We start from the raw sequence: 15,145 nt of genomic DNA, 5'->3' as shown, positions 1-15,145 counted from the left end.
AGATGGAAAGAAAAAAAAATCCAACAACACTAAACCGGGGGTGACAACACCACTGCACTGCCATAAGAGGGAAAATGTGCTGAGACAAATTCAACTACATTAAAAAAAGGCCCCTTGTCTCCCTTTGAAAATCATTGTACCCGCCACCTAAAAGTGATGAAGTATATGGTGTGTTGTCGCATGCTATCTATTTTTTAATTAATATTTTATATTTAATAAAATATTAAATTGTGTGTAAGTTAATATAAATATAACAAAGAAAACATATGTGAGAAAAGATGAAATAATCCCTAGATGACAACTTATAACTTTTTTTGTTTTTAATGGTATTTGTGTCACTTAATTGTAAAAAAAAAAAAAAAAAGACTAAAATACAATAGCATAACAACTTGCTATTTTGTTTTTAAAAATATTTTAGTAATTTTATTATTAAAAAAAAAAAACAAAGAGACGAAGGTGTCCGCGGACAGCTGCATAGCAGCTAATGGCCCTTTGAATTTTTTTTTACGAGAGATAAAATAGCAATTACACTGTAACGGTGAATTTTTTCTTCGGTTGAAATTGCCACGTACTATTGTTGTCAACTTGTTTTATATTATAATATTTTCTTCGGCAGCTAATATTGTGCTGTGCTGGACAGGCGGGAAAAGTTTGATCAGTCAACGGCGTGAACATGTTTTCCGTTCTTTCTGATGGATCGAGCTCAAAGTCCATAGTTGCTAGTGGGCCTGTATCCAATAAAATGAGTCTAGTTCATAAGGGGCCGGGCTGCCTTCATATTTTTCATATCGTACTTTACGGGAAGTGTTTATATAATAATAATCGTGTTTTTAAAATGTTTTTTTATTTAAAAATATATAAAAATAACATATTTTATTTTTATAAATTATTTTTAATATTAACACATTAAAATTATCTGAAAACACTAAAAAAGTATTAATTTAAAATTAAAAAAATTAATTTTTTTAAAAAGTGTTTTTAAAACACAAAACCTTGTAAATTATAAAAAATTAAATCTATGACCCAGCTATTATAAAAATTTTATAATGTTACAGTTGACAGTTCAATTAATAAATATCTTATCACGGCTAAAAAATTTCTAGCTAATAACGTGAACTCTTGATGCAAATGTTTTGTGAAAAATATTTTAATTATTTTTATCTACAATCACTAATACAATTACCATAGAAAACTATTATTAGAATCTGACTATCACTATATTATTCCTTAAAACTCTATAAATTGATATACATGAGATTATAAAAAAATTAATTAATGATCTAATCAAAAAAACTATTCAAAGTTCAGATTTGTATTAATTAATTAAAATATAATTCAACTAGGAAATTATTTAAAATTCATATTCAAGCCAGGATTGAAAAAAGCATTGTTTAATGGATTGAGATCTAAAAGGAAACACGAGAGTATCTATAATTACGTGATGTCACTTGAGAGGACACTTTATATATATATCATAGATAGACTGCAAATTATACTGAAGATGAGCACTCTTTGACAGCTGATGATAGGTGGAAGCCATCATTCCCCACACACGGCACTGAACTCAAACTCTTACTTCTCTACCATGAATCCAGCTAAAAGGAATGGTTGATGCTTGCTTTGCCTTTTCTTGAGCTCTCTCTTCTAACCTTCTAATCCTTGAAGGCAATCTACACACAAAATCTTGAGCCCTGCGTCCTTCACTAGACAAACCTGTCAATCCCGCTACATTCCATCTTCCCACCAAGAATTCTAAATTATCGGCATAGTCCTTGGCAGTATAGACCCCAAGATTCTGGGCAACAGCTGAGAAGTTCTCAAAAAGGTTATCATCCTGACCATCGTACATCAAGAGGGCTGGCATAGCGATTTTTTTCCTCATCATGTCGGCCAAGGCCAGAATAGTAGTATCTGGGTCAATCTCAAACAACTTCGCCGCAATCATGGTGTATGCAATTTCATGGCGCTTTTCATCTGCAGCAATGGTGCTGCATATTTGTGCTAGCTTCGCATCTCCATATCTCTTGGCCAGTCTAGCTGTGTTGCCATGAGAGATGAATGTTGCCCTCTCTTGGAATGATGTATAAATGAAACAGTTATAGGGGTTGTTCTCAAATTTGAAATCCTATAAGAAACACAGACAAAAAGAAGAGATTCAATTATTGAATACTAGTTGTGCTCATGCACGTTCCAGTGTCCTTGATGACAACTAGCATGGAAAAAAAAGAGGATATATAAATCAATGGATAACCTTACCATTCCACACCCTATCAAATACTGGATTGTCTTCTCAATCTGTTTCATGTCCACTCGTCCAGATAGGTAAAGATACTTGTTGAGAAGGTCACCGTGCCTGTTCTCTTCAGCAGTCCATCCTCTATTCCAAACTGCCCAAGGAGATAGTGATGCACCGGTCTCGTCCCTGACTCCATCCAGTGTGTTAAGTGCTGTCTGGTATGTTGGAAGTGCTTCTTCTGTGATCATATCTCCCACCAAAACAACAAAGTAGTCATCAGGAAGTTCTTTTGATCTTTCCCTCAATTCCTTCACTTGTTCATAGAATCCTTCGGAGTCAGCTTGTGGCAGGAAATCTTGCGGTTGCCAAGATTTCTCAACAGGCTTTAGATGCGTTAAGATGTTCTTCGTAGCCCAACTCTCCATGGACTTGAATATCTCAATCTTTTCTGGTGGCATGGAATGCGTCCCTTGAAAATGGACTTCTTTGGCAGGCCAATAGGAGTCCCTCTTTATACTCTCCGACCCTCTAAAACCAGTGAATAAAATAGACTTAGAATGTGTCGTTTTTGCCTTTGCTTTTCTTTGCTAGAATGCTAGTATACATTATACGATCATAAAATTTAAACTGGATAATGTTTTGCAGCTGGATACAGATTATAGATGAACAGCTTCAATTTTTTTGTGCTTCAGTTACAATCTTGAGCCTGTCAAACAGACAGCCATGGTCTAACGATGGAGGCTTAAACAGATAGATTGCTTTAACTCATTAAACAAAATTAAAAATATATATTATTTTCAGTTAAAAGAAAGAATAATTTTACATTTTTATTTATTTATATTTTTCCTAATATTTTTAGAGAAAATTCTCATATTTTCAAGTATTTTTAATTAAAAAGAAATTCTTAATACTGCTCAATATCTATAATTTAAAAGAATGTTTTTTTAATTTTTAATTTTCCTGAAAAAATTAAAAGAAGTTTTAATTTCTTTAACTATAAATATCATAGATAAATCGTTTTTTTTTAAATATTATTTTACCAATAAAATCTTGTTTTTATATTTAGCCTTCTATTTACATTTACATATCTTTTTGCTAGTTTTTTTTCTTATAAATTAAATTTTAAATATGTGATGTCTTACAAATACGTTGTGTATTCTAAACATAAAAGCCAGGATAACATATTCAAGAAACATAATAAATTAAAAAAATATATATGAATAAATTAAATCAAATTAATATATATAGCGTTTCAATTTTTTTTACTTCAAATAATTTTTTTAATGTTTTCATATCATTTTAATATACTAATTAATATTAAAAATAATTTTTAAAATAAAAAATATTTTAAAAATCAACCATTATTAATAATAATAACCCGACAGCACTACAGGAAGAGAATTCAGTGCATTAACTCTATATTTAATATTTTTTGATGTTGAAAATGAAAGCGGGGAAAGAGATGAATTCGAAAAATAACAAAAGTGAGCTTTCATGTTTTCTCACGACAGCTAAGTGCGCAATATATAGAGGGCAGAAAAAAAAAATCTTATTTTTAATATGTTGGTGGTTTCTATACACCTGTGCAAATAAATTCAGTACAGTCTGCATGCACATGGACCTCGCGATCCATGGAATATATATATATATATATATAGCATAGTTGAATATCTTGTGGATCTCGTATATATCACAACAAGTGACGCACACTTTATGGTGAATGAAAAACATGCGATAAATAATTTTCCACGTCTCTTAGAGAGGCCTGACATCAAATGTATTCTTTTATTAAAGTAGAACGAATCAAATGGTAAAGAGTCATGGGGATTTGTAAGAAATTAATATAGAGATTAATTGTTATATATATATGGCCGGAGCTGGAATTATATAATAAAAAAAAACTAAAACTTAAGATATAAGAAAATTTATCTATTTAAAATAAAAATATATTATATTATCCTATATTTAAACATTAAAAATATAAAAATATAAAATATTTTGCAGCCTGCCCGGCTCTCCCTGGTTCCGCTCCTGTAGCCAACCTATATATACTCTCATACAAGGCATAACAAATCAATATATAAGTCCCAGTTGTTTACTCGAATTAATTACTTCCATGGAGATATGTCGACTACTTCCATTATTAAATTAACATTAATATTGCATTAAATGTATCCCTTTTTATTTTATTCAATTAGATAGAATATATATTAATTTGTCAATAATCTTAAGGATTTAGATGAGAAAGTAATTGTTAAATAACCATACTAATTGTATTCCTATATATATATATATATATATACACACACACACACACACGGCACACAAAATTAATAATTATCAGTTGTATAATCAATCGAGTTTCTTCTAGGGTACGGACGCGAAGATTCATGGAGATTTAGAACAAAGCGGGAAAACATGAGCTCGTGGATACAAAGGTGTCGTATTCTTAACAGCTAAGCGTTTCCATAATTAACATGTCTGTACGTGCTAATCAACAGAGCCCACTCTAAATAATGTTATAATCTTATCATTAAACTATAATCTTCTAGGCCAAGTTATAATTATAATGTCAATTGCAGGGTTTTCATGCAATGGCATGCTAGGTATCCGTCTAGCTAGCTAATTTCATGAGGTTAATTCTCCTTTGAGTTTTTTATTTTTTTAGTAATTAGTTTTGATCGATATTTATTTTAATTTTTATAATTAATTTTAATATTTAAAAATATTAGGATAAAACTAAATATTAAATATTCAATTTAATTCAAAATATAATTGTTTTATTAAAAATTAGAATGTTTCACGTTTATATAAACTCACTACTACACAGAAAAAATATATACAAAATAAAAATTATTCAATTTAATATAAATTATAATTATTTTATTAGCATTCATAAATATTTCAAAGTGTATATATATAAACTTGTTATACAGAAAAAAATACACATATAAAACAAACATATTTTTTTTATTTGTATTTTCTTATTATTTTTTCAAGATTTGAGGGGATTAGTTTGTCTCTACACAGACAACTAAACACATTGAAAGCGTATCCAAACCAAATCTTTAATTGTTTTTATTTCCAAGCACTTTCTTTAAAAATATATGCCCTCCCTCTATATACGTCGAAAAAAATAATCTAGCATTGTTGAACTATTGTTCCCGAAACAGAAAAGTAGGCCCTAGCATTCCCTTTCCGGCAACTTGCAAAGTTTTTACATATTCAACATCAGATACCTGAAATAAGTGTTTGGATGCAGTTTGCAAAACAGGTTCTTGTTTCTTTAAAGAGGAAACTGTGGCAGATAAAAATTTAAAAACAAAGACCTCAGCACTGGAGTGTGATAATAATGGACCCTGGCCTTACAGTATCAATATCAATGGACTCTACAAGCTGGAACCATGCATCATGCAACAAGCAGTAGCAGTCCCAGCAACTGTACCGACATTATTAACTAAATGCCTGTGGTGTTTTTGGGTGGCAAGGACCACTGCATTAAAAATCCATAAACAGCAGTTAATTTGCAACTGGGTTTTTGAGGTGTCCCAACTCACAGGCATGCACTTGATCAGTTGAGCCAGTCTCTCTATTTTTTTTAAAAAATATATATAATTGCAAGAGCCCTTCGAGTTAGAAGTGGTCGAGTAGCGATTATTCCCTAAGGACCAGGGTCGATCTCGAGTCTCGACTTCAAGAATTAATCTTCTTCTCTAATGCTAAGGGTTATGTGACTATAGATCATGTTCTTAGCTGGCTACATATAACTTTGAAAGAAGAAGTAATTCAAGAAATGAAAACAATCTAACCAAAACAAAGGTTGACCCATTTAATTTGTAAGGCCATTACATTAATATTTGTAGTGGTCAACAAATATAGTAGAAGTGGATCAGCATGATTTATCCAGATATCACGGACATTTACCCATAAATAACACCCCAGATAGATGAAGTTTCGTTTTTGTTGAGAAAACTGAAGTTTAGTATCAGAGAGTTAAAGGAAGTAAAATAAAAGGAAAATAAGCAAGAAGAAGAAGAAAAGAGTAGATAGGAACTCACCTAGTAGTGGAGCACTGCATCGTGGAGGCTGCAAATACTTTGGCAGACTTGAGATTGTGGGACGGCACGGCTACTAGGTTCAGCTTGAGAGCCATCATTTTTTTTTTTTTTTTGAGCTTCGCTTATACTGTGTGCAGAGGTGGAGCCTTTTATAAGGGGCTGGAGCCTTTTATAAGGGCAAGGAGTGCTGTACTTCAAGTAACAAAAAAAAAATTAATAATTCACTTTCCTTTTATATATCAGCAAACCTAAACACTGTATATTTTCCCTTCCAAGACTAATTAATTAACAGCCATTAGCTGCTTATTTACAACACTAGCTAATTAATTAGCATTTATTCGCTGCCTACTTAATTTCCCTTACAACACTAATTAATAGCAGCTATTAGCCGTACATTAAATTTTCTTTGCAATACTAATTAATTAGTTATATTTTACAGCAAACCTATCTAAATATAAATAATTAATTGGTTCACATGTTGATGCAATCCAACCATCAAAGAATCCATTAGAGGTTCCAGTTGGTCCAGTTACTAGGCTTAAAGTTAAGAAGTTCAAAGAAGCTTTCAATAAACTTCTTCAAGATACATGGGCTAAGGTGGACTTCAAGAGGATTTGTAATAATAAAAAGCAAGCCTTGATTAATTTGATTCATGTTTAAGAGGGGCTTGTTGGTGGAACCACGACCATTACACAAAGATTGGGAGAAGAAGCCTAGATTCAGACAGTTTGACCTTCCGTTACTCTTTTGGTCACAACTAGAGCTACAAATTGAATTTTGATGTGATTCTAGTTAGGCTGGAAACTAGACTTCCATACATTTTCAATGGTATATGGCATGTCTTCTAATTCATTAAAACGAGAGAGAAACATCCATTTCAAGTTTGGGTTTTAGACTTGTTTATTTTGTATATTTTAATTAGTTTGGGCTAGTTTTACCTTGGGTTGATTATTATTTAAATTGGGTTTATATGAGACTCATTAGAAAAATTAAGGTTTTGGCTTGGAGTTTAAATACTATTTAGGAATAATTTTAGGTCAGACTTTTAATGATATTTTCAGCATTGTAGCCGGCTTTTGGTTGCTCAATCTTGATTCTTGATTGAACTTTTAACTCTTCAAAGAATTGACCATTCTTTGTTGTGAATTTATACTTTCTTTGCTCGTCTCTAGGTGTAGACGTTGTGATCGAGTTGGTTTATAGTCTTGTTACCTTGGAGCAAGTCTTCCATTGTGATAAGCTCATTCAAATCTCAACAAACTTGGGTTAGATTGATCTTGGGGTTGCGAATACCATTAAATTCTACTATGGTTCGCATCACATGTCTTCTAAGTAACTTGAGGTTTTAGCATTTTCTTCTCAACAATATATAATTTTAGCTTTGATTTTGAAGAAGAATCTATACAGAGAGCTGCAAGAGTGTAAAATCATCAGGTAGGAATTTACAAGCCCTGACTTCTCATTTTAAATTCAATGTTTCACATTCATTACAGTAGATTGTTAGTGGAGTAAACAATAGACTATACCTTAGAAATGGACGGATACTAACACACTAGTACTAATAATTTACTGGTTATTTCAAAGTTAAGTTCTCCAAATCTCCCAGTAGTCTGCATCATTAGTTTATCTTTTTTTTTCCCTGCATTTCATGAATATTCTATTGTGGCATTAGTATCTTTTCATATTGCACATAATATCCCAAATCCTTTTTACTTGAATAAGTTATACATTATAATGGAAAATCAAGAAAGCAAGAAAGGAAAAACTATGTTTGCATTCTTTAAACCAAATGAACAAACATCAACCAGTAAAGGACATTCTCCATCCAATGTTGATGTCTCAAATCGTAGTGAACAACCCCCTTTCAAATCTCAAAGAGTTGAAATTGATGTTAATACTCTTGAACGAGATCCTGAGTTACGAATTTTAGTGTGGAAACATCTTATTAATCAACAAGATGAAATTAGAAGAGCTTATATCAAAATGGGTCCATATCAACCTAAGTTAGCAGAGTATCCAAGAACTGAATCAGGGAGACAGTATCGTCGATTTCAATACACTTGGTTTGGTCAATTTCTTTGGCTAGAGTACTCTCCATCAAAGGATGTAGTGTTTTGTTTTCCATGCTTTATCTTTGAAAACAAAATGCCTCATCATCTCACATTCACCATCGAAGGCTTTAGAAGTGGAAGAGGGTTAATAATGGGGTTAGATGTGCACTTTTGATGCATGTGCGAAGTCTCAGTTCACCACATAATAATGTTGTGAAATTTACTGAAGATTTAATGAAAGTAAGTAGACATATTGATAAAGTGTTGAATGCACAAACTGTTGAAGAAATTCAGAAAAATCGGTTGAGACTTACAATAACAATTGAAAGTGTTTAATGGCTTAGCTTACAAGCATGTGCATTTAAAGGTCATGATGAATCTTCAGCTTTTAATAATCGAGGTAATTTTTTTGGAGATAATAAGACTTATGGGGAGACTGAATGTTGACGTTGATGATGTTGTCTTAGAAAAAGCTCCGAAAAATGCAAAGTATACCTCGCCAACTATTCAAAAAGAGAATTTGCATATTCTCGCGAACAAAGTGAGGAAAAAGATTTGTAAAGAAGTTAGAGATGCAAAGTTTTGTATTTTAGTTGACGAAGCCAAAAATGTATCAAATAAAGAACAAATAGCTATTGTTTTGAGATTTGTTGACATTCAGGGTTTTGTACGAGAGCCTTTTTTGGTATTGTGCATGTTTCAGATACTACTTCTTCAACATTTAAAAAAGAAATTTATGATGTGCTCGCTCGATATAACTTGTATATTTTCAATATGCGAGGTTAAGGGTATGATGGTGTTAGCAATATGCGTGGCGCATAGAATGGACTACAAGCTCTATTTCTCAGAGATTGTCCTTATACATATTATGCATATTACTTTGCTCACCGACTACAACTAGCATTAGTTACAGCAGCTGGAAATGAGATTTCTATTTGATTATTTTTCTCAAAATTGACAAACATTATCAACCTTATTTGTGCTTCTCCCAAACGTCATACCGAGTTACATTATGCTCAAGCTATAGAAATTGCACATGTGGTAACTACTAGAGAATGTGAGATTGGTAGAGGGGCTAATCAAATCAGTAATTTACATCGAAGTGAAACTACTCGCTGGAGCTCTCATTTTGATTCTATTTGTAGCTCAATACATATGTATGGTGCAACTATTACTGTGCTTGAAAGTATGGTTCAAAAGGATCTTCTAATTCTATACGTGGAGAAGCTAGTGGTTGTTTGACTGTGGTGAAATCTTTTGAATTCATATTCATCTTATATTTGATGCATAAAATAATAAGGATTACTGATTTACTTTGTCGAGCTTTGCAACAAAAATCTCTTAATATCTTAAATGCAATTGATCTTGTATCAACTGCTAAAGCATTGCTTCAAACTTTGAGAGATGTCAGATTTGATCTTCTTCTTACAAATGTGCAATCTGTTTGCATAAAATATGATATTGACATACCACATATGAATGCTTCATATAAAAAGGCTACAGGTTGTTCATGTCAACAACAAGGTTCAGTGACAGTTTACTAGCATTATCATTATGATATATTTAACTCAACAATAGATTTTCAGGTGGAAGAATTAAATTCGAGATTCAGTGATGGGACAATGGAACTCCTCATACTTAGCTCTACTTTAGAACCCAATGACAACTTTAAATCATTTAAAGTTGATGCTATTTACAAGCTTGCTAAGAAATTTTATCCTGAAGATTTCAATGAAAAAGAGATATATTATTTGAAATCTCAGCTAGATCATTATCATATTGATGTGATTCATCATGACAGCTTTCAGAATATGTTTACCATTTCTGAATTATGTTGAGGATTAGTTGAAACAAATAAGTCGCAACACTATAATTTGATTGACAGGTTGATTTGTCTTGTTTTGACTTTGCCCGTATCCACTGCCATTACAGAGCGGGCATTTTTATCTATGAAACATGTTAAACTATGCTTCGCAATAAAATGAAAGAGGAGTTCTTAGTAGATTCTATAATGATTTACATTGAACAAGAGCTTGTTGAAGATATTGATTCAGATTCGATCATCGATGAATTCTATTATACAAAACATCGAAGGGTGCAACTTTGATAGTATAATTTATTTTTATTTTGAATTTTATGTACTTTAAATTTTATTTTTCATATATTTTATGTTACGTATTTTTAATTTTATATACTTTAAAAAGGCATTGTTAACATGTCTTTTTCATAGCAAAAATTAACTATAAACTAAAAATTTAAATGCATATGTTGTTAAAAAATTATCAAGAAGTTAAGATAAAGATGTTTTCTAAAATTTGATTTTAAAATTTTATAAAATTGAAACTTATTTTTCATATAACTAAAGCCACATATAAAGTTAATTGATTAACACACGAACTCTATATCTGAAATGCATATTTCGAACGCAAGCTTAGTCAATCTTGTGAAAACCCTTTTAGAACACATGAGTTGCCTGGTTTTCAAAGAAGATTCTTTCACGACAGTATTTAACCTACTTTAGAGGTGTTTTAAAAAACTAAAAAACCGATTAAAATGAGAAAACCAGAAAAAAATAACCGAAAAAACCGAACCGTGAAAAAAAACCGATTAAAATTTTGAAAAAACCAACCGGTTCAGTTCGGTTTCAGTTTTTTAAGTCTGGAATAGAAAAAACCAAACCGAACCCGAACCGAAAAAACCAGGAAAAAACCAAGTCAAACCGAAAAAATCCGAGCCAAACCGGAAAAATCCGAGTCAAACCGGTTTGAACCGGTTTTTTTTCTAAAAACCCGAACACAACCGAAACCGATCCTTTTAAACCGGTTTCGGTTCGGTTGCGGTTTTTTTTTTAAATTGATTTGGTTATTTTTTTTGACAAAAACCGAACCAAGTCGAAAATAAATACCTCTAGCCTACTTAAATATTCATCAAGGTACTGGTTAGGCCAAAAGTTTAATCACCGTATATTCAACTGTATGATTTACAACAAAAACTTTACTAATGCTGAGTTTCTCGAGATGATTTGTAATTACATGCCACAGAATGTGGCCCAAATGTGGGGAAAATTTAGAGGAGAAAAAATTGAAAGGCCAAAGATGATCCAGAGAAGAAGGCTATGGCTGGCTGTCCGTGCAGATTTGCTGGCCCCTCAGCAACTAAACCATGTTTAAGCGACGGAGGCGAGGACCCATTAGGAGTCGAGCTTTTACCAGCAGGAGGCAAACACCTCTCAAGAGAAATATAGATATGTCTTTCATCCCCTGGCCTTTTCTGCTCATTAAAAAGAACAAGGATTTTAGTAATAGAGTATCGCAACATGATTCAACTCGCTGAAGACATGAACACATACATACCTGGTGAAATTCTAACGCCAACCCCGTCCAAAACTTCTTTCTTAACCTGCACTTATAAAAGCAAGAACGGAGACCCTTGATTCAACATTCTAGGGAGGTTGCATATCATAATTCCTTACTCGAACTCAATTGCCATTGCCAGTATATCATTGGTTGATCTATTATTTCAACCACTTCCAGCCGTCACAACTAGGCATTGGATCTCAGCATCTTCATTCTTTGCAGAGATTTGATACCATTTTAAATCTTGCACGTGAAAATTTCTGCTATAATTTCTTGGAATTTCAAACAGTTTGACTTGTTCTCCCTCTACCAAACCAAGCTATTCTATTTGCAAAAGCTGTCAGCATTTCGATTAGAAGCCAAAATACATAGGCCCCAAGTGTTGACTAAACTCGAGGAAGAACAACTAAAACACAGGAGTTGTATTTTAAAAGCGTTTTTAAAACCAGTCATCAGAAATTCATCTACTTAGGAAGTTTAAGTTAGTGTAAGCAAAAATATGGGAGGGCAGGTTGGGGAGTGCATAACCTACTTGCGAATGTCGTCAGCTGTAATGTTATCATTTGATGAAAGAGCACAGTCCATCAGTTGAGTAATTGCCTCAGCAATCCTTTTACTTTCTTTGCTTGATGAATCAAAAGCGGTTGCTTTAGTTGAAGTCTGGTCATTCTGACATAGGGAATTACTTTTGATTCTTTTTAGAAAGCGTTCCATCATTGAAGCTTGCTTCTGTATAGCCACTTGCCTTTTCAACTCAGCTTCTTCCTTCTCTTTGCGCCGCTGTGCCTTCTCCACTTCCTCTTGCTGCCTTTTCAACTGTCTTTTAATTTCAGACTCTTCCCTTTCACGACGCCGTTCATCCTTTTCTGCCTCCTCTTGCAATCGCTTTTGCTCTTTTTCCTGGAATAAATTAAATGAATAATATGAATATAACAACAAACTGCAAAAATATTACAAAACTTAGCAAAACATTCTCACGCACAACTGTATGAAAGAAAATGGAATAAATATTTCATTTTAAATGGATAATATGACCCAAGAAAAATTGTTCCCATTTCCATAGGCAGATAAAGCACATGACAGCAATTCGTACTAATGAAAAAAGGGAGAGGATTGGACACATAGTTTGTCTCTTTTCCTTTTAAAGTTCAAGGTCCATCCTTTTTTTCTCCTTTTCCTCTTCTCGTTTATTTTTCTTCAATTGCTTGACGAGCAGTTTCTCTTCTTGTTTTGCTTCCTTGTCAGCTCTACAACGACAGTTCAATATTTAATTAAAAAAAAGCATTATTTAAAGTACAAAAAAAAAAGAGCCTTTTTAGATACATACATCTCTGCTCCATTCTTCTGTAACAAGCCATCGATTAACAATCGAATGTCTGCCTCTGTTAAAACTTTGCCAAGCTTCTCTGATGATTTTATTAAAACACTCTCGTAATTTTGATCAGTCTCTTGCTTTTGTAATGCAGTTATCATTTCTGAAAAATGAAACAAAAACGTCAGTAGTGACATTATAACCACAAGAAAGTACAAAGTTTTATATCACCGAAACAGTCCATCCTGTACTATAGGCAGGCGGCATGCCTAAGTGTAATTTTCACTTATTATTCATTCTGCAATCTGCACACCTTTTAACTCTAGCAACTAAGATACAAGGTAAGAAAAGCAAAATGGTGAACAGGTATCAATGAACTGCATGCTCTAATTAAGGTGTCTGTTCAGACTTCAGAGACACTAAAGCACATGTTTCGTCCAGTTAAACCTTATTTACACTAAAGAAAGTCATGAATTCATAAAATTTAAAGAATGGCAGCTGCCCAAGCATTTTTAGTCACGATTATTGCACAGAGCAAGAGAAGCGTTGTCCACTAACCCAGCCATCTCATGCTTTTACCACTAATTACAAACAAACTCGAAGCGACTACAAAAATCTAATCGTACATATATTACCAGAAACAACAGCAATCCTGTCATGAATCTTTTTCCGACACGTGCGCCTAATTTTCAACGCTCCATGGACAGATTTCGGCATTAGCTTGAAGTCTCTTGTCTACAACAAGTACACAAATCAAATTATTAACGACAAGTAGCAAGATTAAGCACAAGCAATAAACACGTAAGAGGCTACAAACAATAAAATGAAATAAAAAAACCTCTCAGCACCAAGACAAGAACGAGTCTCGTCCTCTAAAATATCAGCATCGACATTAGGCACACCGTATATTACTCTTTGACCAACAAACAACACCGCATTTTTCACTACTACAACAGTCAAATTCCCACTCATTTCCACTAACTTCTTATAAATTTCCCCCGCCAATTTGGTAAACGACATGCCAGTCTCTTCCATTAACAAACCCACCATCACATTCACATTACCACACTCATTTCCACTCAAATCTACACCAAACCCAAAACCCTTTTTTTGACTCGTCGTTTCTTTGTAATACCTAAATAGCCCTTTCATTTCTCTCTTTAATTCCTCAATCTTGGCTCCTTTCTGTTCACCTCTTATGTTCAAAAGTTGTTGCTGCTGTTTTGGTGTTAATGTTGCTCGCTTTCTCTTCAGGGTCTTCTTTGGTTGATCTTGGCCGTTCGGTTTAGACTCATCTTCGCCGTCGATTGCCATCTTCACCACTTCGGCCATTGCCTTCGCTCCAAATCAAAACCCCAATCTTTGGGATTTTTTTTTGTTGTTGTGGAAAGGAAGATACGACAGTGTTTACTTGAACTATGGGGTTTTCTTCTTCAATGTGCTTCTCGGGCAAGGAGGAGCCCGCGATTTCATTTCTCCCTCTCTTCTTTTAATTATCTTGTTTCTTTTTCTTTTTCTTTTTAGATTTTCGTTTTTTATTTGAAAAATGGGATATAAGTATGAGAGAAGAGGATGGGATTAAAAACACTTATTGTGATTTTATTTATTTTTATTGTATTAAATAGAGAAAGGTATGATTATTTAATCAGAAAAATGGGAAAAAAATATATTTTTAAATACTTATTTTCCATGTTCCAAGATGAATACTAAATGAAATACCCAGACACAATTTCTCTTGCCATATTTTTTTGGATAGGCACTGGATATATGGGCCGAGACCCAACTAATTCTGAAAATGCACAGGCCCTCGACAAGGAATTTCTTGTAAGCACAGTACAGTTAAATCATGGGCTCTGTCCATGTCTAATGGGTCCATAGAATTGTTTGCATTGGCAAGAGTTGGACATGAAATCTTGGATATGAATACACTTCCAAGTCCTAACTCTTCTTATTAGGGTAGTTATAGAGGGGTTTCTTATAAAAATACTATTCCTATATATTTTGCAAAAATATCAAAATTTTACAAAATATTATTTAGTGTAATAGTGTTTTTTCACTATTTTTTCATTTATTTTTTTTAAATATGTTTTTTTTTTGCATTGTACAAGACTATCCTAGTCTCGTTACCCTTA

At 32.9% G+C, this 15,145-nt stretch overlaps 2 protein-coding genes across 2 annotated transcripts; both read right to left on the bottom strand.

The window, feature by feature from the left end:
* Positions 1 to 1,334: 1,334 nt before the first annotated feature.
* Positions 1,335 to 6,420, bottom strand: LOC133696019 (stearoyl-[acyl-carrier-protein] 9-desaturase 5, chloroplastic-like). The gene is made up of 3 exons (XM_062118026.1): positions 6,295 to 6,420; positions 2,257 to 2,764; positions 1,335 to 2,125 (listed from the first exon to the last, which is right to left on the bottom strand). The coding sequence occupies exons 1-3, from the start codon at positions 6,390 to 6,392 to the stop codon at positions 1,565 to 1,567; spliced, it is 1,167 nt and encodes a 388-aa protein (XP_061974010.1). The 5' UTR covers positions 6,393 to 6,420; the 3' UTR covers positions 1,335 to 1,564.
* Positions 6,421 to 11,284: 4,864 nt separating this feature from the next.
* Positions 11,285 to 14,570, bottom strand: LOC133696020 (chromatin assembly factor 1 subunit FAS1-like). Its single transcript, XM_062118027.1, is given in 6 exon segments — positions 11,285 to 11,615; positions 11,699 to 12,948; positions 13,029 to 13,176; positions 13,649 to 13,748; positions 13,852 to 13,865; positions 13,868 to 14,570. Coding segments are annotated over 5 exon segments (846 nt in total). The 5' UTR covers positions 14,346 to 14,570; the 3' UTR covers positions 11,285 to 11,615; positions 11,699 to 12,842.
* Between the last annotated feature and the right edge of the window lie 575 nt (positions 14,571 to 15,145).

Source organism: Populus nigra, chromosome 6, assembly GCF_951802175.1.
Source record: "Populus nigra chromosome 6, ddPopNigr1.1, whole genome shotgun sequence".
Taxonomy (NCBI): domain Eukaryota; kingdom Viridiplantae; phylum Streptophyta; class Magnoliopsida; order Malpighiales; family Salicaceae; genus Populus; species Populus nigra.
The sequence above is the reverse complement of the archived record's forward strand: the minus strand, read 5'-3'. Positions and strand labels throughout refer to the sequence as shown.

What these genes read in the sequence shown, in the direction of transcription:
- LOC133696019 (XM_062118026.1), bottom strand. Translation starts at nt 6,392, where the DNA reads ATGATGGCTCTCAAGCTGAACCTAGTAGCCGTGCCGTCCCACAATCTC. An exon ending in ATGCAGTGCTCCACTACTAG is followed by an intron (nt 2,765 to 6,294) that starts GTGAGTTCCTAT and finishes CACTGGTTTTAG; the next exon opens with AGGGTCGGAGAGTATAAAGA. An exon ending in ATTTGATAGGGTGTGGAATG is followed by an intron (nt 2,126 to 2,256) that starts GTAAGGTTATCC and finishes TGTTTCTTATAG; the next exon opens with GATTTCAAATTTGAGAACAA.